Consider the following 27,066-nt stretch of genomic DNA (forward strand, 5'->3'; position numbering starts at 1 on the left):
ATTAGCAATGTTGGTTTAGCAGCAAATGTTTTGTTTACACCTGTTGTGATTCCTTATTTCTGTTTCCTCTTTCTGGCCTTGCTGACCTTAACAAAAGTGGGTTCCAGAGGAATTTGTTTATCATGGTCTGTCAGCAGTTTTTTGATTCATTTGCTGAGGACCTGACTGTCAACCATGATGCTCAAAAGGATTTGACTTTTTTTTATTAAATGTAGGAATGAAGAGAAATCTACTCTTTGTTGTGCCTCCATGCCCTGGAGCATTGAGACCAGCTTATGGCACACACTGCGACTGTCCACAGTAAAACGAGGAAAGGCATGCAGTTTTCTTGGATGTGCTTAAGGGGGCCAATCTTCGTTCCATCTCATTTTGCACTGTTGTGACTGTGAGTGAAGTCACCAGAGAGACACTGAAGTTGGTGATATAGAAGTCTTTATTCATCACAACAACCTGGCGTCACTCTGGAGACACTCTCAGTAGAGGCTCACAAACTCAGAAATACTTCACATTTTTATACCCTTAAGATCAAAGGTAACAGCAGGTGATTCAATACAATTTCAATGATTACAATGACATTTACTTCAATACTTTGGGTTGACAAATGGTTTTATTGAGATGCATAGTGGAAGCACATGGTAATTGATAAGACAACTCTGAAGGTCCAAATGCCTTGGGAGAAGCTAATGAACACAAATATTCTAAAAACCTCTAATGATACAGTGCCAAAATACCACAAGTACACAAAAAATATTGATTGCTTATACCTGTGACCATGTTTGATATACTAAGTGACAACATCCATCTGGTCTGCCAGCTTGAACTCAGTCATAGTGGTATAAATAACTTGGCCTAACTTAATCCAACCAATTAACACAAACCAATGATGTAATGTTGGCTGTTGTATATGCAATCTCTTAGTCTGCGGGCAAATTTAACTTCAATTTAATGCTTGCAATTTACACAGAGAACTGAAGGCTAATTGCAAGTGTTCTGAACTTATTTACATTTACATTACTAGTTCTTGTTTGAATTAATACCATTACTCCATAATACTCATTTAATACATTGCACAGTTTCCCTCTGTGTCATCCAAGCACATGGCGCCTGTCTCCATATTTACAACTTTGGATCATCACAGCCTTTAATGAAGACATAGTTTGCAAATTATTTGAGATCCAGTTCTGAATTTCCTTCAATAAAAATATTGGGAAGCTGGATACCAACGCCATCAGTTTCAGTCGCAAAACCTAGCCATGGTCTCTATCCACTTTCTTTAGATGCACTTGAAACTGAACCATTGTGGTTCCAAGTGTTAAATATACCTCAGATAAGCTTGCACAAGATTGCTCATTTCAACCATTTATAACTTTTATTAACAAATAATTCCTAAATTAATTGTTTAAAATTGTGGTACAAAGGTTATTGGACATTCAGTTTTGTATGAAGGATTGGAATAAATGTCCAGGATACTTGGGATTAAGGGAGGTGTGGGTACTAAATCGTATCACAGCCAAGCTAAACTATTCCTCAGTACCTAACTGTGTTTTGAGCAGTTTAGGACTCCACATTGAAGTGAAAGAGCGCAGTGTACATTCACTAGAATGGTGGAACCCAAGGATTAAAATTCAGGAAAATGTTATACAAACTTGTTGGAATGTAAAAAGTTAGGATGTGGCTCGATTAATTTTTTTTTAATGAGATGTCATGTTTAGTGACTTTATCCTGAAGAAGAGCCAACCCTTTTAGGAGTGAAATTATAATTTGTATAACATATCATCTGCTGAAATCTTTACTCTATTATCTTTGATAGCTCTTGCAGATGAAATTTCTACCTGGTCTCACTCATCCTAACCTCTCAATCTAACTTCTACATGTGATATGAATTGGGGCTGATATAAAGTCACTCATTATTAAAACATTGGTTTTGAAATTTTTTGCTAAATTTTTGCATCCCTCACTATGTAATCTTCCAGGAATATTCCCAAAATTAATACGTCCACAAATCCAGGCTATTGATAAAAAGTAAATAATCTTGTGGAGGTTGTGTTTTCAGTTGCCCAAGGCCCTAAGGAGTGGAATTCCCTCTATATGTTTTCCCCACACACACCACTTTATGCTTTTTAATACATTTCCAATAAACTAAAATTTGGTCATTTGCCAAGCTTGTCCTGTTCGTAAGACTCGGTGGCAGCTGTTGTTTACTTGTGTTTCTGTGAAGTTCTTAGAGGTACGCAGTGAGATCAGTGCAAGCCGTTCTTGTACAGTGTGGGAAGATAAAAGTATGAGGATGTGGAGTTTGAACCAGGCTTAGCCTTGATAAATAGCAAGTAATATAGGATTCATAAAAGGCTGCTAAAAGCAGAGGTGTTCTTGCTTCATAAATATAAAATAAAAGCATTTGGAAATTCTGTATTAGGATCTAAATAGTTCTAGGCATATCAAACCTACTGTAAGTACATTAGGTGTGAATCATATACATTAGAATTTTACTTTTATAAATTACATGGAATATTCCAATGGAAATGACTGCAAACAGTACTGACCTTTTTAAAATGCTTTACTACCAAAAAAAATGAAGTAGAAAGAGATGGTCATAGAAAAACTTAATTTAAAAATATCTTGCTAAATTTTACTATGTAAGAAGGAATAGAGCATTTAAAAAATCATAGTCGTAGAACATTACAACACAGAAATGGGTCCTTTGGCCTATCTAGTCCATGCCGAACTATTATTCTGCCCCATCCCATTTACCTGCACCATACTCCTCCCATCCGAGTTTCTCAAATGTTGAAGTAAATCCTGCGTCAACCACTTCAGCTGGCACCTCCCTCTATGCGAACAAGCTCACCCTCGTGTTTCCTTTAAACATTTCACCTTTCACTCTGAAGTCATGACCTCTAGTTCAAGCCTCACCCAACCTTTTACATTTGTCATATTTATACTTCTGGGAACTTTAAAGACAATGAGAAGGTCGTTATTAGGAGAGTAAATAATTAACTGGAATTTAAAGGTAATTAATATCAATAAAAAGTGAAAATGAAGAAACATTAGAGCCAGACAAATCCATTGAAACTCGTATCTTGATTTACAGCATTCTAAAAAAGTTAGCTACTTCAAAAACGGAGAAATTAATGATGAACTTTTTTAATTATCTGATTTCTGCAACAGTGTCAGCAGATTGGGAGGTAGCACCACAGCTCGTTTTCTGTCCACCCTTCAAATAATTGGTTATTTTTGACATCTATTTTGGCAAAGTGCTGGAATCCATAATTAGTGAATCAATGTGGTCTTTTAAGAGGGAAATGCTGTTTGACATTCTTTTTGAAGCTGTCACGGGGGTGGGTGGGAAAGAGAGTGAAGGTAGGGACACCTGGTTTTTGAAAGAAAGTTTGATGAAGGTGCTGCTTAAAGGTTGTTCGCTAAAATAAGAGCTCATGGTATTAGAGGAAATGTCATGGAAAGATGGTTGATTAAAGGATGGAATAAATGGGTAATTTCTTGGCAGTTTGATGGCTGTGAGATGCCACAGGGAACAACAGTCCTGATCCCTGAACTAGTCATTTTATATTAGTAACTTGGATGAGAAGATGGCATAGTGTGTCAGAGTTCATTGTCGAAAATAAAATTAGGTGGCAAAATAAATTGAGGAGGATGCCAATTGTCTGCAAAAGATGTTAAGTGGTTAGATGAGTGGACTGAGGTGGTAGATATTTGACGTCATGCACCTCAAAATGAAAAGTTTGAAGCTTAAGCAGTGAAGGACTGGTAAATGTGTACCAGGGATGTTGGTATGCTACTTAAATTTTTTGATATGAAATTTTGGTATTTTTATTTGGAAATGTTTATTTCAAATATCACAATAAAATGGATCTTTAAACAAAAAGAGGAAATGCTGACAGCACTCGCCAGGTTAGGCAGCACCTGAGAAGAGAAACCATTAAACTTTCAGGTCCAGGACCCTGCATCAGAACTGGAAAGGAGAGGAAGCAAGTTAGTTTTGAGTAGCAAAAGGAGATTTTTTTATAAAACTGAACAGACCAAGTACAAGTTACCTGAAGTTAGAGGGTTTGATGTCAAGTCTAGAATGCTGCAACAGTCCCAGAGCTGAGAACAGGACAGTGCAGGAACAGGCCCTCAGGCAGATGACGTTTTGCCAAATACCGAACTAAACTAATCCCTTAAGCCAATAGGGTGTCCATAACCTTCCACTTCCTCCACCTTAATGTGCATATCTAAGAGCCGCTTCACTACCAGTATTGTATTTCACTACCACCTCAGTAGAGCATTCCAAACACCCATCAGTCTTTTTTAAAACAAAATTGGTCCTCGTGTCCCTTTTTAAACTTGCTGCCTTTTGTCTTAAGTACATGCCCTCTGGTATTAATCATTTCGGCCTTTTGTTGGGGGGGGAGGGGAGGCACCAGCTATCTACTTGTATTTCTACCTCTCAAACTTATGAACCTCTATCAGATCTCCCTCAGACGCCGCTGCTCCAGAGAAATCAACCCAGGTCTGTCCAATGTCTCCTTAAGACACATACTTCTAATCTCGGCATTATCCTCGTAAACCTCTTTTGCACCCTCTCCATAGCCTCGACATCTTTCCTGTAATGCAGTGGTCCCCATCCACCGGGCCACAACGCATGTGCTACCAGACCGCGAGGAAACAATATGATTTGGCGATATGAAACCATATGAGTCAGCTGCACCTTTCCTCATTCCCTGTCACGCCCACTGTTGAACGCACGCGAGGTCACCAGTCGGTCACTAACCTGCAACTACTCGATGAGTAAAAAACAAACGTTGCTTGAGAGTTTCTTTGGAAGAGATGGTAGGGTACATAAAAGGCCTAACGATGATGATAACGCAGAGACAGCTGAGGCCGAGATTGCAAAAAAAAAGAAAGCTTCCTTCAACAGAAAATACGACGAGTCGTACATAAAATATGGCTTTATTGCAACCGGTGACTCGCACGCTCCAAGCCCGCTGTGTGTGGTATGTGGAGATAAACTGTCTAATGAGGCAATGAAGCCCTCAAAACTGCTTCGGAACCTTGAGTCTAAGCACCCTGCACTGAAAGACAAACCCGTTGAGTTTTTTTGAGCGGAAAATACGTGAGCAAGCAGAACAGAAGCGAGTGCTGAAAGCCACCACCTCCACAAACGCTGCTGCTCTGAGAGCGTCGTATTTAGTGGCTAGCCTTATCGCTAAGGCTAAGAAGCCTTTCACTGTTGGTGAAGAATTGATTCTGCTGCTGCCAAGGACATGTGCCGTGAACTGTTGGGAGAAGCTGCAGCTAGCAAGATGGCACAGGTTTCTCTTTCAGCTACCACAGTTTCAAGGAGAATCAACGACATAGCGGAGGATATTGAAGCACAGCTGTTGGAACGGCTTAAGGAGTCTGGTTTCACTACCCGAGTCAAAGAGGTTGCTCCTGAATGCCAGTCTACACACTGTGTCATACACAGGGAAATGCTGGCTAGCCGAAAAATGTCACCTGATCTTAACAGTGTATTGAATGACGTTGAAGTTATCAATCACATCAAAGCAAAAGCCCTTAACTCACGTCTGTTTGAGCAGCTTTGCGAGGAAATGGATGCAGAGCACTAACGCCTTCTCTTACACACTGAGGTCAGGTGGCTGTCAAGGGGAAGAGCCCTGGCCAGGGTTTTTGAGATAAGTGAGCAGCTACAGAAATTCCTTCCAAGAAAAAAGTCACTACTAACAGCACACTTCAGTGACGAGGAGTGGATAGCAAAACTCGCTCATCTGTGTGGCATATTCAACCTGCTCAGTAAACTCAATTTGTCACTTTAGGGGAGAATGACAACTGTCTTCAAGTTGGCAAATAAAGTGTCTGCTTTCAAAGCCAAACTGGAACTGTGGGGATGGCGAGTGGACAGGGGCATATTTGACATGTTCCCAACATTAGTTGGGATTTTGGGAGAGACTGAGGCTGTACCGTCCTTCTCACAGCTGGTAAGCGAACACCTATCTTCGCTGTCGACAGAATTCGAGTGTTACTCCCCAACCACAAAGGACTGGGTCCGTGACCATTTGTGAATGTCCCCGGTGAATCATCCATGTCAGCGCGAGGAGATGATCAACTCCTCGAGCTTGCAAATGACGGTGGGCTGAAAGTATGTTTGACGTAACATCTCTGCCAGCATTCTGGATCAAAGTCAAAGCTGAATATCATGAGATAGCCACGAAGGCACTGAAAACATTGCTTCCATTTCCAATATCATATCTCTGTGAAGCGGAGTTTTCTGCAATGAATGCAACGAAAACTAAATTGCGGAATAGACTGGACATAAGGAACCCCCTTATAATTGACTTACCACTATATTCATGCGAGGAAAATATGCGCTGTGTGTTCAATATTAAATTCGTTAGATAAACCCTTTTAGAAACGAAATTGAGTGTATTAGGTGTATTAGCCACTGATAAGTGACTTATAGTTGACTTATCACCTATATTCCGGTCGGGATTAACACCCCACCTCCTGTCGGCCGGTCCACAAGAATATTGTCTATATGGACTTCAGTAAGGCCTTTGACAAGGTTCCACATGGAAGGTTAGTTAGGGAGGTTCAATCATTAGGCATTAATATGGAAGTAGTAAAATGGATTCAGCAGTGGCTAGATGGGAGACGCCAGAGAGTAGTGGTGGGTAACTGTGTGTCAGATTGGAGGACGGTGTGTAGCGGTGTGCCTCAGGGATCTGTACTGGGTCCAATGTTGTTTGTAATATATACTAATGATCTAGATGATGGGGTGGTAAATTGGATTAGTAAGTATGCAGATGATACTAAGATAAGTGGTGTTGTGGATGATGAGGTAGGTTTTCAAAACTTGCAGAGAGATTTAGGACAGTTAGAAGAGTGGGCTGAAAGATGGCAGATGGAGTTTAATGCTGAAAAATGTGAGGTGCTACATTTTGGTAGAACTAATCAAAATAGGACATACATGGTAAATGATAGGGAATTAAAGAATGCTGTAGAACAGAGGGATCTAGGAATAATGGTGCATAGTTCCCTGAAGATGGAATCTCATGTGGATAGGGTGGTGAAGAAAGCTTTTGGTTTACTAAAATGTTGCCTGGGTTTCATCTCCTAGGTTACAGAGAAAGGTTGAACAAGTTAGGTCTTTATTCTTTGGAGCGTAGAAGGTTGAGGGGAGACTTGATAGAGGTGTTTAAAATTATGAGGGGGATTGATAGAGTTGACGTGGTTAGACTTTTTCCATTGAGAGTGGGGAAGATTCAAACGAGGGTATGGGTTGAGAATTAGAGGACAAAAGTTTAGGGGTAACATGAGGGAGAACTTCTTTACTCTGAGAGTGGTAGCTGTGTGGAATGAGCTTCCAGCAGAAGTGGTTGAGGCAGGTTCTATGTTGTCGTTTAAAGTTAAATTGGATAGATATATGGACAGGAAAGGAATGGAGGGTTATGGGCTGAGTGCAGGTCGGTGGGAATAGGATAGGGTAAGAGTTTGGCACGGACTAGAAGGGCCGAGATGGCCTGTTTCCGTGCTGTAATTGTTATATGGTTAATATTAAACCAGTCCACAATGCAAAAAAAGGTTGGGGACCCCTGTTGTAATGGGTGACCAGAACTGAATGTATCATTCTGGATTTTGCCCAACTAGTTTTCTAAGGTACAACATGCAACTCATTTCTTCAGCTAATAAGGGCAAGCATGCCATGCGCCACCTCAAACCTCACTGCCACTTAATGTTTGCTCCTGTCTCGAAGACTATTTCCTTGACCAAGCTTTTGCTTGCCTGCTTTAGTATTTCCTTGCCTGGATCAGTGCCAAAAATTATGTGTTAATCATACCATTGGGAATCTTTTGTTCAGTTAAATATATTTTATAAATTGGTTGTTAGCACAGGGCATAAATCATTAAAGTCTGCTCTATTGATTTAGCGTGCAATTTACCTACTAAATCACTGAGGTTTTACAATATATGATTCAATAACTTTATGAATACATCAGGGAGTATTTTGTGTGGTACTTTTATTTATCTTTCTATTTTCTTGCTGTTTAAATATTAACTGGATTATAGTTTGAAGCTACGACTAGACTGCTTATGAAAATCAGCTATGATTTTTGAAAACTTTTTTCAGGCCCAATTTTTTTAAAATTTTAAATGTCTTTTTTATTTTCTAAAGCTAGTCAACTGTGTCACCTTGATGCAAATTGTGAAACTTGTTAGGAAATATTCTGATTGAGTAGGAGTGAAATCTGTAGTTGGAGAGCTAGGTTTCAGCCTGGAACATTGACAGTTCTTTCTACCATCGCCCCCCCCCCCCAAAAATGGTGCTTGCTTCACCCACTAAGCTCTTCCAACAAATTGTGTGTTGTTCCAGGAATCTGCAGTTTCCCTTTATACCTAATTAAGTGCAGATAATTGCACATAAATGTTACGATTCAAATGTGGACCTGCGCTGAGTTTGCTGATTTCAGCCCAGAAACCTGTTGGGATATCGCAAATGTGTTCAACGTATCTGGTGTAAGGAAAGGAAAGCCACCAAAGGAGCACATTGCCCATCATTATCTGGCAAGCACTGTTGAAGCATTTTAGGATGAAGGTATTCAGGTTGCAGCTGGCTGCCCAAGATCCACATATCAACGCTTGTACTATTGGTGTAGGTCTGGTGTAGTATAAAACCAATTTGTAAGTCTGCTTCTGAAATGAGAGAGCAAGATTTGTTGGGATACGTGCCAAAAGCTAGTTCACAGATGTTGGCCTCTTGGATTGAAATGAAAATGAAGGCAGTATAAAGCAGCTGTGTTGTGGCTCATCTTGTTATAATAGTGCACACCACTGTTCAGAAAATCAATGGATGCCATTATATAACAGGATAGTTGTGGACCGTGAACCCTCAGCTTAGTGAACCTTATTAAAATTCGCCAGTGTAATAACAAAATTGCCATGGTAACCTGCTCGGAACTGGATTGTCTTTATTATATTCTCGTAGAATGTTCCTTTTGTGTTGGGTTGATCTATCTATAAATCTGTCTGCAGCTCAGAGCCGGAAAATGCAGGGTTGGAAGAGAAGACGAAGAAAAGTGGCAAGTCGCTTAATCAACAGTTACAGTCTCTGAACCTGGATGCAGAAATCTTTGAAACTAAAAAGAAAACTGGTCTAACCAGGTAAGGTCAACTTGACAGCTTCCAATGAAGCTCACAGAACAGTTCACTGTATTCAGTATTTTAATTCTCTGTAATTTTGTTTGCATTGAGGCATCTGTTCCAGAAATATTTGTTGTTTTGAAGCTTTAACCTTGTCCACTACCCATCCCTGAAAGATCAAAATTGTATCTATTTCTCTCACTCCAATCGCCAGTACAAAACTTAAGAATGGCAAATAAAACATTTGATTTTTGGTTTCTACTATCAAACAAAACTATGTGTAATCCATCTGAAAACTTGAATAGAAGTGGTCACTACCAACGCAAAAACCCCCTTTCAATAAAAGGCAACGTACATCCTAACCATGTTGATTTTAATTAAATGAAAGCCACAAGTGTTCTAATGAAGACTCTTGGCCCAAAATGTCACCAGTTTATTCATTTTCATAGATGCTGCCTGACCTGATATCCTCCAGTGTTTTGTGTCTGTTGCTCTGGATTTCCAGCATCTGCAGTCTTTTGTGCTTATGAAGTGTATAATATTTCTGAAGAACAAATCTTGACAGTGTAAAAGCAAAGTAGTCAATTGTGATACTAAATTTTATAATGCAGCATGAAGAAGTTAGTGACAGGGATGTATTAGTACATATTTCATGTGAATACGCCTATATTTTGACATTTAACTTTTCCTGTTGTCAAATTAAATTTTGCAATACCAGTGAAACTTGGTCTTGTATTGTTCCTCAGAAAATCGAACAGTTTTATTAAGTTATTTGCTTAAGTTCCCATTTGTATGATCATTGAAAGAAAACACAAACTCCGCTCACAGTAATGGAGGTCTGCGTTGAACCTGGGTCACTGGACCTATGAGGCAGTATCTCTGTTAGTCGGGCCTTTTGCCTTTGAGTGGAAACTGCCTTATTGGCTGAAGAATGGAGAAGCGAACTGAATTATGCAATCATCAGAGACCGTCTTCATTTTGTGTTCTGAAGATCGACAGAAATAACTGAATTTATTTGGGTTTAAGATACTGCTTTAAGGATTGAGGTGATTTGCATTCTCGTCTGCCACAGGAAATGTCCTTTTGGCTGAGCAGTACCTTGGATTTGGCTGTCTTTTTCCCTGAAGAAATGATACCAAGCTTACCGTAATTCTGGCTGTCTCCTCTATTGGTCTCTTTCCCCTTCAGCTTCATAATGCTTTTGGATCTTTAAAATAGTGATCTGGCAAATTGATATAATTTGGTAAGCTGAGCTCGTCAGAACCACAGATTCCTTGGTTGCTTCACCAAGTATATTGTGTTCTTTTCCTGATCATAATATCAGGATCCCGTTGTTGTGTTCACCAAATTCCCTACAATTGCCTAAAGTTCTGTTATCTTGAATCAGATGCTCTATTTGTATTTTAAGCACCATGAACCTGACTTGTCTTAATTGAATGTTCCCCATTTGTCATCTTAATCATGAATGGTTCTCTGAGTTACTGTGTAAATAAACCTGGTTGCTAAATTCTACTGTATAATTCCTCCCTCCCTATCTTGTGGACCATATTTACCATTTGCAGTTTTTCCACCTTACTGCACTGAGTTAGCTTTCTTCAGTATAATCTCCAGCAAAGGCTTCAGAGGGTTTGGGGAAAGGGAATTTGCACTGTTAGTCTGGCTTTACTGCTTTGAAATTTAGGTTGTATCTGCGTATTCTGCAGACATCTGAGTGCCACTGTTGTGCCAGTCTTCACATTCATCACTAAATGGATAACTGTTGTTTATCAGAGAATCATGACACAGAAAAAGGCTTTTTCAGCCTAGCTCAACCATGTGAACCATAATGCCCATTTACACCAATCTCTTTTGTCTGCTTTAGGCCTGTATCTCTCTACAGCTTTCCTATCAAGGTACCTGTCTGAATGCCTTTTAAATATCGTAATTGTGTCTGCCTGTTACACTGCCTGTTCATTCCAGGTAATTACCACCCTCTTTAGGAAAGCTTACCCCCTCAGATCTCTTAAATTCTCTCATCTCATTTTAAACCTGCGTCCTCCTGTTCTAGACGACCCTGCCATAGGGGAAAAGACTCTATCCATCCTATGTATGTGGCTTATAATTTTATGAACATATATAATAGCACCCTTCATCTTCTGGCATTGCAGCCTATGCAATCTTATAACTACAGTCCTCCATTACCTGGAATGGAGGACCAGCTAATCTCTCTTCTGTACTATATTCCCAGCAAGTCCTTCCTGTATGATGGCCACCAGAACTGTACGCAATATATGAAAGTGTGCTCTAACAATGATTTATACAGCTGTAACGTGATATCCTAACAGACACTGCCTTCACTACCTTCTCCACCTGTGTTACCACTTTCATTGAGCTATGGACTTAACACCCCAAGGTCTTTCTGTACATAAGGTCTGTAATTTAGACCCTCCTAAGGTCGCTGCCATTTCCAGTTTAGAACTGGTAGAAAAACTGTGTTTATTTTGGACAAAAACACCCGTCAATGCTCATCACCTGTAGAAATAATTAAAAATATTTGGTTTTCAGATCAAAGACTTATGATGCAGTCTTTCCATCCGGTCCCACAGACTATGAAACAAAGCTTGAAAGAAAAAAACATTCCAATGTGAGTAATTTACTACACCCTAGTTTCTCCAGATCATATAACCCCCATAATAAAGTAATTAACCAGCTTAAGTGCTGCAGACATTTTCGTGTGTATTTCTGGCCTGGAAATTGTTAGTTTAGTATGGCCTTTTGCATGTTGTGAAGAGATTAATATTAAAAGTGATGGACCTTAATTGGCTATACATATTTTTAAATTCCTCTTTTTGAGCTGCAATTTCTTTAACTGAACTATTCTACTTCACACAAGGTTACAGAAATATTGAGTCCTGGAAGTCAAAATACACCTGGAAATGGTTCTGAAAATGTGGAGGCTTTGGTTAGACCACACTTGGTGTATTGTAAGGGTTGCGAGCAGTCTGGACCCCAAATCTAAGAAAGGATGTGCTGACATTGGAGAGGGCCCAGAGGAAGTATACAGGAATGATCCCGGGAGTGAAAGGGTTAACGTATGAGAAGTGTATCATGGCTCTGAGCCAGTACTCACTAGAGTTTAGAAGAATGAGGGGTAATCTCATTGAAATGTAGCAGATATTGGAAGAACTAGATGGAGTGTGCACAGAGATGTTTTCATTAATAGGAGAGTCTGGGACCAGTGGGCACAACCTCCGAAAAGGAGGACATTTCTTTAGCACGGAGATGAGGAATTTCTTCAGCCAGAGGGTGGGAATTCTGTGGAATTTATTGCCACAGATAACTGTGGAAGTCAAATCACTCAGTATATTAAAAGTGGAGATTGATAGGTTCTTGATTAGTAAGGGCATCAAAGGTTACAGGGAAAGACAGAAGAATGGATTTGAGAGAGAAGATAAATCAACAATGATCGAATAGTGGAGCAGACTCGATGAGGCAAATGGCCTAATTCTGCTTCTGTGTCTACTGGGTTTTTATTGTAGTCTGAATATTTTGTTACAATGGTAATACTTCTAAGCATCTCTCTGAATATTTTTCCATTAAGCTTTTAAGGGAGTTTTGCTCAAAGAGCAATGCTGTGTACACTAGTCATTTACAATATTTCTGTCAATAGGTATTGTTTAGTGAATTCTAGTCTGTTTTAATCATTGTGAATTTAAAAATATGGATTGTAAGAATAAAGACCGATTTATTTTTTATTTCTCCCCCCCCCCCCCGGCACCCCTTCTTTCACATCTCCTCCAAAGCAAGTGTGGTTTCAACTGACAGTCCAAGGCTTCCACAGATTCTACTTAGCTGGTGGTGGCAGGGATGGGTCATATATAGTTTGTGGGTCACAGTCCAGTTTATTTGGATCATTCAGTATACTGACTAATACACAATACCCTATCGTGTTACTTTCATACTGCTTGTATTTATGAGGTATGCAATTCAACCCATCAAGTTTCTGTCTGCTCTTGGACATATCCCGCTCCTCTTATTTTCCTGTAACATTCTTTCTAACATACCCATTAACAATTCCTGATTGTCCCACAAGACAACGATGCTGAAGGTAATTTACAGCAGCCATCGTCATAACAACCAGCAAGTGTAAGGAATGTGGGAGGAAACCAGAGCACCAAGGGAAATGCATATGGTCACAGGTAAAGCATGCAGACTGTACACAATACCAGAAATCCTGGCTGAATCAGAGCTCCTGGACCTGTGTGAATGTGACAGCATCATTAGCAGAATATGATGATACATGATCGCTTCAGCATCAAACTGGTATCGTGCAAATGGATTATAAATGTTCAAAAGAATTCTTAAAATTTTGAGGAAACAGCTCCTGTGTGGCAAAATATAACGGTTGTTAAGCAGCAGTATGGAAATATCTGAAATTTGGTGACCTTTTCAAATAATTGTTAAGTTCAGAACCTTGGAAATTGTCTTGCTTGCACTGGTTCCAGGGTTTCTCAGGTCCCTTTGCATGTACAAAGATCTGCATTTGCATATTTAATGAGTATTTCATTAATGACAATACTTGAATAAGGATGACTTTGTTGCCCATTGCCCAATTTGTAAATGAAGTGCACTTGAGATGTTGCATATTGCACTAAGAAAATTGTTGATATCTTGGACAAAACCCAGGATATAGTTATGAGTAGCTCTGGTTATTTGATAGATAGAAAACTAGGATACATTGGAAACTGCTGCAACCCCATTTTTTTTTATCATCTCTCGCGCTTTCTCATGCTTGCACACATATTTCTCTCCAGAAATTTATATTGTACAGGAACAACTGATTATTTACTTTTTTTAAATCTCATTGATTTTCCTCCAGCCTTCGAAGACAAATGCAACCTATCATAAGATCTTTAAAGACATTGAAAAGGATGAATCATTAAAACAGAGTAAGCAACATTGTGGGTTACATCTTGTGAGTTTGATGTTGTAAGTGAGCCTAATAAGTATAATTGATAGAACGGTGTTTCGTATCACTCCTGCATTCTAAATGAATTTGGTTGAGTCGGGAGCTGCCCACTGTATATCCTAAATGTGCAATGTAATAACACGTGTGTTGAGCTCTACTTCTGAAAGTTTTGCTTCCATGAGCTATGATGCAACAAAATTTAGTATGTTTTGTATGCATACAACAAAAACACAATTTTCTTACATGATAAAAGAAAATCAAAATTAACAATATTCACATTTTCCTGTATTTTGTGTGGAGTTTGGCTTTCTAGCATATCTATACACAGTTAGCCAGCACCTGCTGCTGTCTTCTTGACCATTGTGAACGTACAGTGGTTGAAATGGTTGCTGTTTCGGGTGCACACCTGCATGTAACCTTGCCTTTCATTGCTGACACTAGTCACTTAGTCAGTTGGAATCATTTGTTTTGGTTATAGCTTGGTTTCCCCTTCCCAAACATAAATGTTGCATCAATTTTTTTAAACTCTTTTCACTCCAACTGAGAACTCTAACTTGCCCAAAGCCAGAATTGTGCTTTACAGTTCAGCAGTGTTAGGTAGTTGTTCTTCAGTTGATGTTGCCCTATTTTTCAACAGCAAAGTATTGGGGGGAAAATAAGCTATTAAAGCACAATATATTGTTGGCCTAAAAACAAGGAAGACAAAAGTAAATAGTTTTATTGCTTAAGGAATAAACTCTGCTCTAAATTTTATTTTATTTTCTAGGTTTTACTTGTGCTTTACAAAAGGACATTCTATACCAAGGGAAATTGTTTGTGTCTGAAAACTGGATTTGCTTTAATTCCAAAGTCTTTGGAAGAGATATAAAGGTTTAAAGCTTTTAATGTTTTCTTTGTAAGGGGAGAGAGGACGTCTTTGCTAAAACTGGCTGTTATCGAGATTCAAAATTGTTTAATGTCACTTCCTGTACACAAGAATAAAGGCGCTTAATGAGAAATGTCCATTGAGAAATCTACCACACTTATTGTATTAATAAGTGAATTATTAAGTGTCATTTATAGATATATGAAGTAATAATTATGCATTATAACTTGCTCCCTTTGTATCCATCCTCAACAACGGTCTCAGAATCAGCTAGCATATATTGTGAAATTTGTTAACTAGCAGCAGCAATAGATAATAATATATACTTTTTTAAAAAGTCAATCAATTACTATATATATAGTGCCAAAACAGAAATAATAAATTGAGGTAGTGTTCATGGGTTCAATGCCCATTTAGGAATCCTATGGCAGAGGGGAAGAAACTGTTCTTTGATCATTGAGTGTCTGCCTTCAGGCTTCTGGACCTCAGTCCTGACGGTAACAATGAGAAGAGAACAAGTCCTGGGTGATGGGAGTCCTTAATAATGGACACCACCTTTCTGAGGCACAGCTTCTTGAAGATGTCTTAGATACGATGGAGGCTAGTATTCAGCCTTGCCCTTCATCTTTTGGAATTATCTTCGATGGGCAGCCACTGGGTATGAAACCTTATAAGGTGGATGCAGAGGTCGGAGATGAGCTTTCCAAACTTTACCTGTCAAGCGAAAGAGAAATTAAAATGTAACTCAGCATAATTTACAATGATGGCAGAAAGTTGATAGCTGACAATTGTGCCATTGTAACTTTCTGTGTTGCTTTTCCCCACGTCAGATTACAATACCTACCTTTTCTGTGACTCAGATTAAGAAACACAAAACTGCTTTGCTGGTGCCAAATGCCCTGTGCATATCAACTGAATTTGAAAAGGTAAGTCTCCAGTTGTATGGCAGCATTCCACAGAATGCTTCAACTTGTTGGATAAGATTTACCACTTGTGTTCAAATCTTCCTTTGTTATTGAGTCAGGGTTATTATCATTGATGTATGTCATGAAATTTGTTGTTCTTGTGGCGGTGATACAGAGCAAGATACGGAAAAGGTACAAAAAAGATAATGCAAAAGAAGAATAGCAAGATAGTACCATTCAGGAATCTGATGGCAGAGCGGAAAAAGCTGTTCCTAAAGTATTGAGTGTGGGTCTTCAGGCTCCTGTACTTCCTTCCTGATGGTGGTACTGAGAATCGGACATATTCAGGTGGTGAGAGTCCTTAATGATGGATTCCCCTTTCTTGAGACACTGCCTTTGGAAGATGTCCTCAATGGTGGGGAGGCTGGTGCCCCTGATGGAGCAGGCTAAGAGTACACCGGCCTGCAGCCTCCATCCCAGGCGGTGATGCCACCAGTCACAATATCTCCACTGTAATTCTACAGAATTAAAATGGAAATTCTAGAGTTTTAATGAAATACCAAATCCCCTCAGACTCCTGATCAGCTATAGTCACCTCATCATGATTGCATCAACATCACCATGTTGAACTTTTTTATTGCAGTTTATGTTTGTTTCATTGCTGTCCAGGGATGCAACCTACAAGCTTCTGAAATCTGTTTGTTTACATCTGGAGGTGAGTATAGATGATCGAATATGTAAAGGTTAGGTTATTGTAGTTTGAAGAGATTTTTTTCAATGAAGCACAACATGTGACTTTGTTCACTATTATGGCAAAGGATTTGGGATGGAGATAACTTGTGCATGTCCATTGATCATCTTCCTGACTTGATCAAACTTTACTACAGTGTGAAATTGGTCCATCCTGCCCTTTGAGTCATGCCACCCAGCAACCCCTGATTTAACCTTAGCCTAATCACAGAGCAATTTACAATGACCAGTTAACCTATTGATCAACCAATTAGCCAATCTTTGAACTGTGGGAGGAAACCTGAGCACCTGGAGGAAACCCATGTGGTCAAGGGGAGAATGTACAAACTCCTTACAGATAGCAGTTGTCAGGTCAACTTGTATGCCCTGAGTAAGCATTTTACTTTTTGTTTGTTTGTTTGTTCATATTTAACCATCCCTAATTTTGATTTATCTCGAAGAGGAGAACCAACAGACACCATTACATCAAAATTGCAAAACAAAAATGCATAATGAAACTAAATAGCAGAAGCATTGTCAGAAAAAAAAAGTAGATCATTAGTAAAATACCCTTCAGTGGACATTTTCCCTATTTTCCAACAATTGGAGGAAATGAGCCAACATTTTGTTGGCTTAATCACTTGCCTTAATAGTCATGGGTTTGCCTTCCCGCTAGTGCAGTGTTCAAATCCCATTCTTTGAGTATCCATGTGTTTTTGCTGGATTATGTCACTGCAGCAATCTGCATCTCCACGTGTCAACATATATCCACAGCTTTAGGTTTGAATTCAGTAGAACTCTGTTTTCCATCAGGTTTCATCATCAGAAGTTGTGATCCGTGCACTGGATTGCTTCTATTTTTAACTTAAGAGGAGAGAAGCAAACCGTTTATCTTGCCTTTCCTTAAACATGTCTCCAGCCCTTCAGTGGAGCATATCTTTAACAAAATCATGAGTCATCTGCACCTGAACTGTGCTTTTTTTTTTCTGCTGTGATCCCAGGCATGATGTTGTGCAGGGCGGTTAGATTCCAGTATATTGACATGCGCCTTTGCTGCATAATGTAGTGGAGAGCCACTCCAAACAAGCAATTCTGTGTTGGCTGAATAGCTTTAATACATCAGTAAAGGCCCCATCTCCAGAATTGCCATCTACCAAAGCTGTCGCTGGAATTAAATGATTGCTTTTAACACTTGCGAAGGATTATCAATAAATATTTCAACCTATACAATATACTTAGATACTTTGTCTAATACTACTGTTTACTTGTCATTCTTACCATTTCTTTCCAGGAGGTCGCTGTATTTGAACTGGTTTAAGCTGTATAGTTCCATTATTATTCCTATTACAAGATTCAAGCCATTGAATTTCAATTCCTCATTTGAATTTCTTGTTGGTTAAAATGTTTATTTCTTGTTTATTTCTTTAAACTGGCCATTAAAGATAGCAGGCATGGCCATTGTAAATGTAGTATGCAAGGTTTTGAATAAATAAGCCTGTGTAGGGCATAGGACATTGTAGTTACACATATATAACTCATGACCCTTTGAATGCACCTCATTTTTTTTCAAGCCATAGTTTTCCATGCACTGCCGTAGTACTGTGAGTAAGTATAATGGCTTGGTATTCACAGATCTGAGGCATAGAATTTTTGGGGTTTGTACTCCCCCTAAGGATTTCCTTTTTGTCTCAATCTTAAATGGGTGATTCTTTATCCAGAAGCAGTATCCCCTACTTCTGGGCCTCTTATCTGTTGAAGCTTCACTTTCGTCTAGCCCTTCAAAATCCTGTATGAACTATACATTTTGAACAAAGTTTCATACTAAATCCAATATTCTAATTTTGATTTGTACATTGACCTTAGGAGCGATCTGATGATATCAGTCCAAATCCACCCCTTACTGAAAATAATCTCAGAGCTGAGCGCCCAACATCTTTGCCTATAGTAAGTGGAAATTTACTGTAATCTCTATCACACCTATCTTGTGATCTGCAGCAGAATGACTGATTCAAGGGGCTGGTTACTATAGTTATTGTGTTTTTCAGTCTTCGTGGAGATCCTTATTTCCATTTCAATGTATTTGTTTTATAATAGGTTTCCTAAAAATATTTTAGGTTAAAGTTGTTTTGAAGACTGATTTAGAAATCACTTTAAACCCGATTCTACTGAAGTGTAAACCTGACATGTGCCTGTGATTCATTGTTCAGGTGAAGGTTATTCCAATCACTTCATATAGCTATTTTCAAAGTGTTTCAGCAATCAAAAATAATATAATGTGTATCATATGCTAATGTTTTCCTCTGGTTTGTGTTGGACTCAGAACTAAATTTTTCAATGATGCAGACTCTAGACATTTAAACTACTTCACAATTCCTTATAGGATGAACTTATAGCAGTAAACTCGAAGGATTAAAGATATGTAACATAGGCTTTTTCTCTGAAAGGCTCTGATCAGAGCTATTCTTTCTTTGGTTTTTTGAGTGCTTTGGTAATATCAGAACCAAAAAAAAATCATTTGTACTTTTTTGTTAAACTTGTTACTTTAAAGATACTTCTCTATGTTATGCATTTTAATTATGAGAACAAGAAGAATGGAAGTCTTTCATAATGTGTTTTCCTTTCCTCAAGATAAGGGAGTGAAAAATATTTCTTGATCCCAAAAACTACATCAAATGGCAATCTCCACAGCAGTTCTGTGTACTTCATTTGTAGAGAAAAGCAACATGCATAAATTGAAATTAGTTTCAGATGGAGACATTTTTAAATGAAGTTAACCAGGCATATTCTCTGTACATTGTACTGTGCAAACATTGAAACAGCACACAGCAATAAGTGTTCTAAAGTCTTTTTTTTAAATCCTACTGAAGGAAACAAAACTTGTTAAAGCAACTTCTTCCCTTAAAAGAGGTGTAATTTTTCCCAGCTTTCAACAAATTTTAGTTAGAAATGTTGCATTAAGTTTGTGCTTTTGATATCAATTGTGCGTTCCTTCTGTGAACTCTCCCTGGCAATAATAGGTGGTGTCAATGTGTGCAGGTGGCTTCTAAGCTGTGCAGTTCAAGTAATCTGATGAATGGGGTAATTTCAAGATGCTGGTCGCTAGTTTGACTGTGAACATAGATATACTTGCACAATGAGACTGCAGTAAATTTCTAATGATCTACTATGTGCTTGTTTGGAAATCCTGAATCTGCATTTGGAAGAGTTTTTAATTTAAGGAAAAGTTTTCTGAAAGAGTGTTGGATTATTAATTAAAATAACATCCAGTTCAATGGAAACTGTCAGCCAGATTAATGATTTTACTGTACCTGGGATGCATATTATGCTTGGATTAATTTTTGTTAATAGATCTATGTAACTTCACAAGGAATCTAATGGAAATTATCCTTTTTTTTGGGGAAAGGATTTCAATATAGAAGATTTGACAGACTTTCCAACAGTATGCAGAAGACGGGAATTGGAGCAATTCAGCAGTTCTGGTTCTCAGACTCCAGAGTCTGAAAATTCCCAAGGTTCATTGCATTTATTATTTAAGGCAATTCTTAATAAGATGCTATTTTTGGCTGTAATAAGATCACATCAAATTCCATAAAGCCAGCAGACAAAAGGTAATACAGAAGATTCTGGTTAATTGGGACACATCGGGACCAGTACCTACCCAATTATTGAAGTTTCATGGAAATAGTTAAAAAGGACAGGCCACCATTTAACTGAGTAAAAATGATGTGTTTAAGTGAAAAACAGAACAAATTAGAACACTACAAATATAGCTACAGTACTTAAAACTGTGTATTAATTCCTAATAATTATTGACAGAGGAATTATTCCTGTGTACACTGCTGTGTTCTTTTGATTGACAGTAACTGAACACAATTAGTGCTGACATCTAGTACAGATAATGGACTTCCTTCTCATAATGCATCCTCCAAATTTTCATTGTAACATTCAAGATGATTATTGATACCTTCAAATTCCTCATGGATCCTAACTTGTTGAAGTAGTGAAATCATTTCATTTTCACTCACAGCTGTTTCTAGCATCTCCAGGTCTGAGTGCTTGAACCTGCAGTAAGTGAAATAGTTCTGAATTGTCTTGCTGCTTACTTCTCGCCAACTATCAGTGAGAAAAATTACTGCTTTTTGAACATAAACACACAGAACTGACACAATTTTAAACATTTTGCACAGTATAGTGTTTAATAGCCACAGAAGTTTCCGCAGCTGACGCTGGTTAGAAACTGTTCAGCAACAGTCTCCTGACCCAATCAAGCAGTATAGTGTCCAAATAAATGAAGGGAATCCTGGCTATTTTATAGATTTGTTTTGTTCCTTCAAAGTTGTCCCAAATATGCAGCTGCCCCAATTAACCAATGGCCCAGTTAACTGGAATCTACTGCATTTTGAATGCATATACTTCTGAAAAATGGCTAAAACAATAAAATCAAGTTGGCAAAGTATCGGATAGAATTTCAGATTATCCTACACCACCTCAATACAAAAAAAAAGACAATTGAAAGGTTCGAAAGTTGTGATGAACCAAAAAAATTAATTTAACTTAAAATGTTAGAATCTTGTGGTATATGCATTATTTTAAAAGCTTAGGAATAAAACCATAAGGATGGGAGCAGAAGTAAGTCATTCGGCCCATCAAGTCTGCTCTGCCATTCTATAATAGCTGATTTATTATTCTTCTCAATTCTATTCTCCTGTCTTCTCCCCATAGCCTTTGACACCCTCTGAGTTTGTGCCTTCTGATCCTAGACTCCTCCAGTATAGGAAATATCCTCTGCATGTCCGGTCTATCCAGGTCTTTCAATATGCAATTAGTTTCAATGAAATCTCTCACAACTGAAGGTACGAGCAGTCGTGATGCCTCCTGCAGTAGAGCAGCCCTTTATCTGATGTTAAGACTCACAAAAGCAGCCTATAGGCAAAATATTACAGATGGACGGCTTCACTATGCCAATATGTTCAGAGGCCAGCAAGGTTTGATTAACCGGAACATTTTGTTTTGAGTGGTTATGTTTGTGATTGTTGAGCATAATTAAAAAAGAAGAACCTTGTGTGTTGAAAATTAAGATAGGCAGTCATGAGCGGATATCCTGAAATCTGTGCTGCAGGTGGGCACCTCTCACCTACTTCCAAAATAGAACTCCTTTGAGGTTACTGCATATGGGTCACAGTAAAAAAAAGACTTGAATGTAATGAAGTGATCATTTCACAGAAGGGAGAGCTCAGTGAGGAGCTGTTCAACTCGGCTGATGCTACATAAGTTCTTAGAAAGTAATGATTGAATTTTGCTATTAAATGTGCTTTACCTTAAAAAAAATTATGCTAAAGCAAGAATTTTGAAGCTGCCCTATTAGCAATCGGGGGGGGGGGGTGGGTGCGCGCGGTGGTGGGAATAGCCTTAAGTCAGCCCCGGACTTGGTTCCCCATGTGCTTTGAATTAGTTAAAGTTAACTCAGAGTAGTAGATGCACAATAGGGCAAAGCATTCACTCACACCAGGCTGTAATTTGCACCTCAATCCAAAGACCTACGAAGTTCACAGATCAGAATGACCTCAAAACCACTGTAAAGGAGAGGGAGCACAAAGAGTGACAACTGATGTGGCCTCCCAAAACCATCTGAAGGTTTAACCAAATAGATGACTTTACAAAGTTCTTGGTTCACCAGTTTTGCCCGCACGGTGATCGAGATGGGTAAATATAATTGATTAGAGGAGGGAGGTGTCTGGAAAGAGGGTCATAATCTCAGGATATGGGACAAAACATTTCTGAGTGAGATGAGGAGATCTTCAAAAGATGAAGATGTGGAACTGTCTACCACAGAAGGTAGCTTATGCCAAGTTTGAGGTAGGCTGATTTGTAGACAAAAGATACTACTGATATTGGGGAGAGATATTCAGAATATAACAAATATAGAATAGAAACCACACTAAACATCACAGTAAATTCAAAGAGCTGAATGCCCAACTTCTGCTCATATGTAACATAAATGTCAAAGAGCAGATGGGTGGTCTGAAGTAAAACTACGAATGCAGTCTATGTATAAAAAAAAATTCAAAAGATGAATATTGGTTCTTCTACTTTTAATATTTCTTGTACACAATTTAACTTTAATACAGTACTCAGTGTTCACTTCTAGCAGTACAGTAAAACTAATAATCCACTGCCCAATTATTCAGAAATCCCTATGGTTTGACATTTGCCTCACTGGTTTCTTGTGTTCCTTTCAACTCATCAGTTACCCACTCCCCATGCTCCCCTTACACTGACCAGGAGCCATGCTCCCCTCACACCCTTTAAACTTGCCTGGTTCACTGGAAATGTTGTTATTACTCTGCATAACATTAGAAAAGTGAATTAAGAGTAATGGCATTTTAATAGGAAACAATATCATATATATATATATATATATATATATATATATTTTTTTTTTTTTTTTTTTAATTGAAAATTAGTGCCTAACTTGATCTGCTCCCCACAGGTTTAAAAATAATTGGCAACTTATTAAAATGCTTCATTTTAACTTTGTTTTAAGAATATTTATAATATTGAATACATAGATTCATGACATTTTCTATGAGCTTAGAATAATGCTTCTTTTGCAAAATGTTGAACTGCAAATAACTAATTTGCCTATTAAGAATTTAACAGTGCAACCCAAGCATTATTGAAAGTGGAAAAGAATGCCATTCCTGTGCGTGCTGACGTTCACGTGAAAGAAATGTCTGATGTGAGGAGAAGCTATCATGAGAGCAGTAAGTATTTGTATCTGATTTTTTTTGTATAGGAAAAGCTTTCCACAAAATGTTTTCTTCACAAATTCCTGAGTTTTTTTCCTCCTCAGAGAAGCAATTGGTTTATTGTTGTCACATGTTCTGAGAAATAGTGGAAAAACTCTGTTTTGTATGCCTTTCTCAGAGATCATTTCAAAACACAAGTTCTTCAATGTAGTGCAAAGGGAAGAACAATAACAAAATGCAGAATATAGTGTTAAGTTGGAGAAAGCACAGTGCAGGTTGATGTATCTGGATAGAATAATTTGAATGATGCATCCATAAAAACTGGGGTGTGCCAGATTTCTGTGGCCTTCTGAAGAAGTAGAGGCACTGGTGTGCTTTCTTAGCCATAGTGTCTATGTGATTTGAACAGGATAAGCTATTGGTGAAGTTTACACCTAGGAACCTGAAGCTCTCAGCCATCTCCACCTCAGCACCATTGATACATACAGGGTATGTGTTCCAGCCTGCTGCCTGAAGTCGGTGACCAGTTCTTTTGCTTTGCTAACATTTAAAGGAAAGTTTTGTGTCTCGAAACCATGCCACTAGGTGCTCTATCTCCTTCCTGTATTCTGTCACCTGGTTATTTGAAGTTTGGCCCTGTATGGTGATATAATCTAGGAACGTGTCAATGGACTTGGATCAGAATCTGGCTATACAGTAATGAGTGTATACGGAGTAAAGTAAGGGAAGAGCAATCCAACAGCAGTCGTGTTGCTAGATATCCATTCACCACAAACTTTGCAATACAACCAACTAGCTTTTGTAAAAGTAGTTGATATCTAGGTTTTTTTTTCTCACTGGATGTAGGCATTTTTGTCAAGTCAGCATTTAATGGCTGTCCTTAATTGCCCTTTAAAATGGTGATGAGCTGCCTTCCATTATGGTATATTGTATGGGAAGCAGGTCACTTGGTATAAAGCTATGACAAATTTCCAGGCTATTTAACAGTGACTAAGAGCTACCATCTTGCCTTGAATATAGTGACGATACAGTCGGGCTTCCTTCTCTGAAGGACATGAAGTTCAAGTTTATTGTCATTTGACTGTACTTTCATATAACCAAACAAAACAACGTTCCTCCAGACCATGGTGCACCCACATAGCATACAAAACAAACTATTACCACAAATAAGTTAATAAAACTAACTCTAAATGCATGTGAAGTGTGTAGCAGAAATAAACAGTACAGTAAATAGCTCGCTGTCCTAATAATGGGACTTCAGTAGTGTCAGGGTATTCATTAGTTTCATAGCTTGGGGGAGAAAGCTGTCACCCAATCTGTCTTTCCTAGTCCTGATGTTTCTGTATCTCTTTTCAGACAGTAGTGAGTCAAAGGTGTGGGATAGCTGGTAGTGAGCCTCAATAATGCTTTGTATACAATGCTCCCAATGATCCTCTCTGCAGTTTTTACCCTGTTCTGTAGGGTCTTGTGATCAATGCCTTGAAAATACCGTACAATGACGCAGCCAGACAAGATGCTCAATGGTGCTCCTGTAAAAGGTTGTTAGAATAGGGGTGGGGAGCTTTGTACACCTCATTCTCCTGAGAAAGTGTAGATGCTGCTGTGGCTTCTTGACTAACGAGGAGGTGTGTGGGTCCAAGTTAGATCGTCCATATGTGCACAGCAAGGATGTCTGTGCTCTTCACTCTCTCCACAGCAGCGCCATTGATGTGCAATGGAAAGTAGTCGACCTGCACCTTCCAGAGGTCCACAATCATCTCTTGTCTTGTTCGTTGAGATTCCGGTTGCTGTTCTTCACACCATCTGGCAAGCCTCTCTACCTCCTCTCTATATGCCAACCCATCGTTGTTGGTGATGAGGCCAGCCATAGTTGTATCGTCAGCAAGCTTGATGATGCAGTTTGAGCTGGATCTGGCAGTGCAATCATCTGCCTTCCATTATGGTATGCAGTACTGTATGTGAAACAGGCCACTTGGGGTAGAGCTATGACAGTTTTCAGGGTATTTAACAAAATAGTAAAGAGCAACCATTTTGCCTTGAACTGGTGTCCATACAGTCAGACTTCCTTCCCTGAAGGACATTTGGTTACAATTACTGAAACTAGATTCAGTTAATTAGCTGAATTTGAGATGTGGTGAGATTCAAACTGGTGTCAATAGATAATCTTGTCAAGACCTTTGCTTACAGATCAATAGCTATCATGCTGCCACACAGTGTATCCTTTGCTTTCTGCAGAGAAGTTAGTAACTGACTTTGCATTGTTGAGATGCTTTTGTACTGATATCTGTTGTATACTTGCAGGACATTCGGTGGTGTGGGGTCTATTACACAAAGTAAGAGTGAATGGTGAACAGCATCTGTCAGTAACTACCTTACTGGTGCTTTATCTGGTCATGTGAGTATTGTTTTTAATTACAAGATAAATTAGTAAGTGTTTTTAACTCTGTATATGGCTTTGAATCTATTCTGGACTAGTGCATTATGTATTTGTGGAACTCACAATGATGGGTTAAATGCATCTACTCGGTCCCAATCCAGGTTATGGCAGATTTGAATCCCAGCACCAAGATGCCCACAAAATGTGAGGCTTTTTGTCTGAAAGACTATTTGATGCAAGTCGTTACTAGCCTGTTAGTGGATAATTGTGTGGAGTTGAAATCAAGTTTCACTGAAGTAGATCATTTTAAGATGTAATAGAATTAGTCCAGTCGGCCCATGGAGTCTGCTCCGCCATTCCATCATGATTTATTATCCCTCTCAACCCCATTCTCCTGTCTTCTCCCCATAAACATTTGATGCCCTAAGCAAGCATCAATCAAACTCTGCTTTAAATATACCCATTGACATGGCCTCAGCCATCTGTGACGATGAATTTCACAATTCAGCAGCCATCTAACTAAAGAAATTCCTCCTCATCTCTGTTCTAAATGGACTTCCTTCTATTCTGAAGTTGTGCCCTCTGAACTTTGACTTCTCCACTCTAGGAACCATCCTCTCCACAGTCACTCTATCTAGGCCTTTCAATATTTGATAGTTTCAATAGATTTCCGACCAACTACCCACACCCCACCCAGCCCCCCCATGCTTCTAAACTCCATCGAGTACAGGCCCTGGGCTGTGAAGCATTCATCGTACATTAATCCTTTCATTCCCATAATTATTCTCTTGAAGTTCCTAGACCCTCTCCAAAGCCAGCATGACCTTTCTTAGAACAAACTTGAGAAAATCTGCAGATGCTGGAAATGCAAGTAACACACACAAAATGCAGGAGGAACTCGGCAGGTAAGGCAGCATCTATGGAAAAGAGTAAACAGTCGATATTCTGAGCGGAGACCTTTATCAGCACTGGAACAAAAGATGAGGTCAGGACAATAAGGTGAGCAAGAGAGGAAGAAGTACAAAGTAGTAGGTAATAGGTGAAACTGGGAGAGGAGAAGGGGTGAAGTAAAGAGCTGGGAAATTGATTAGTGAAAGAGATAAAGGCTGGAGGAGGGGGAATCTGATAGGAGAGGGTAGAAGACCATGGATGAAAGGGAATGGGGAAGAGCACCAGAGGGAGGTGATGGACAGGTGTCAATCAGTGGAGTTCCTGCAACATCTGATCATGAATGCTTTTTCCTGAGACTCGGTGACCATGGTGAGATTGGCGCTTTACATTATCCAAACATTTAATTTGCAAATGAATGGAATAATTCTTTCAGAAACAGCACATCTGTCAGTTCTTAAAATTGCC

General features: G+C 38.9%; 1 protein-coding gene across 3 annotated transcripts in view; it reads left to right on the forward strand.

The window, feature by feature from the left end:
• The window catches only part of gramd2b (GRAM domain-containing protein 2B), a 54,066-nt gene that overhangs the window by 20,509 nt on the left and 6,491 nt on the right, over positions 1-27,066 (forward strand). For all 3 annotated transcript variants that reach the window (XM_072281489.1, XM_072281488.1, XM_072281490.1), the window contains exons 2-11: positions 9,030-9,158; positions 11,682-11,760; positions 13,996-14,065; positions 14,852-14,955; positions 15,781-15,876; positions 16,499-16,570; positions 18,448-18,528; positions 19,988-20,096; positions 23,235-23,348; positions 25,635-25,728. In XM_072281489.1, coding sequence (XP_072137590.1) covers positions 9,030-9,158; positions 11,682-11,760; positions 13,996-14,065; positions 14,852-14,955; positions 15,781-15,876; positions 16,499-16,570; positions 18,448-18,528; positions 19,988-20,096; positions 23,235-23,348; positions 25,635-25,728 — 948 coding nt within the window. The remainder of the gene's footprint in view (positions 1-9,029; positions 9,159-11,681; positions 11,761-13,995; positions 14,066-14,851; positions 14,956-15,780; positions 15,877-16,498; positions 16,571-18,447; positions 18,529-19,987; positions 20,097-23,234; positions 23,349-25,634; positions 25,729-27,066) is intronic.

Source organism: Mobula birostris, chromosome 17 (assembly GCF_030028105.1).
Source record: "Mobula birostris isolate sMobBir1 chromosome 17, sMobBir1.hap1, whole genome shotgun sequence".
In the NCBI taxonomy this organism is placed as follows: domain Eukaryota; kingdom Metazoa; phylum Chordata; class Chondrichthyes; order Myliobatiformes; family Myliobatidae; genus Mobula; species Mobula birostris.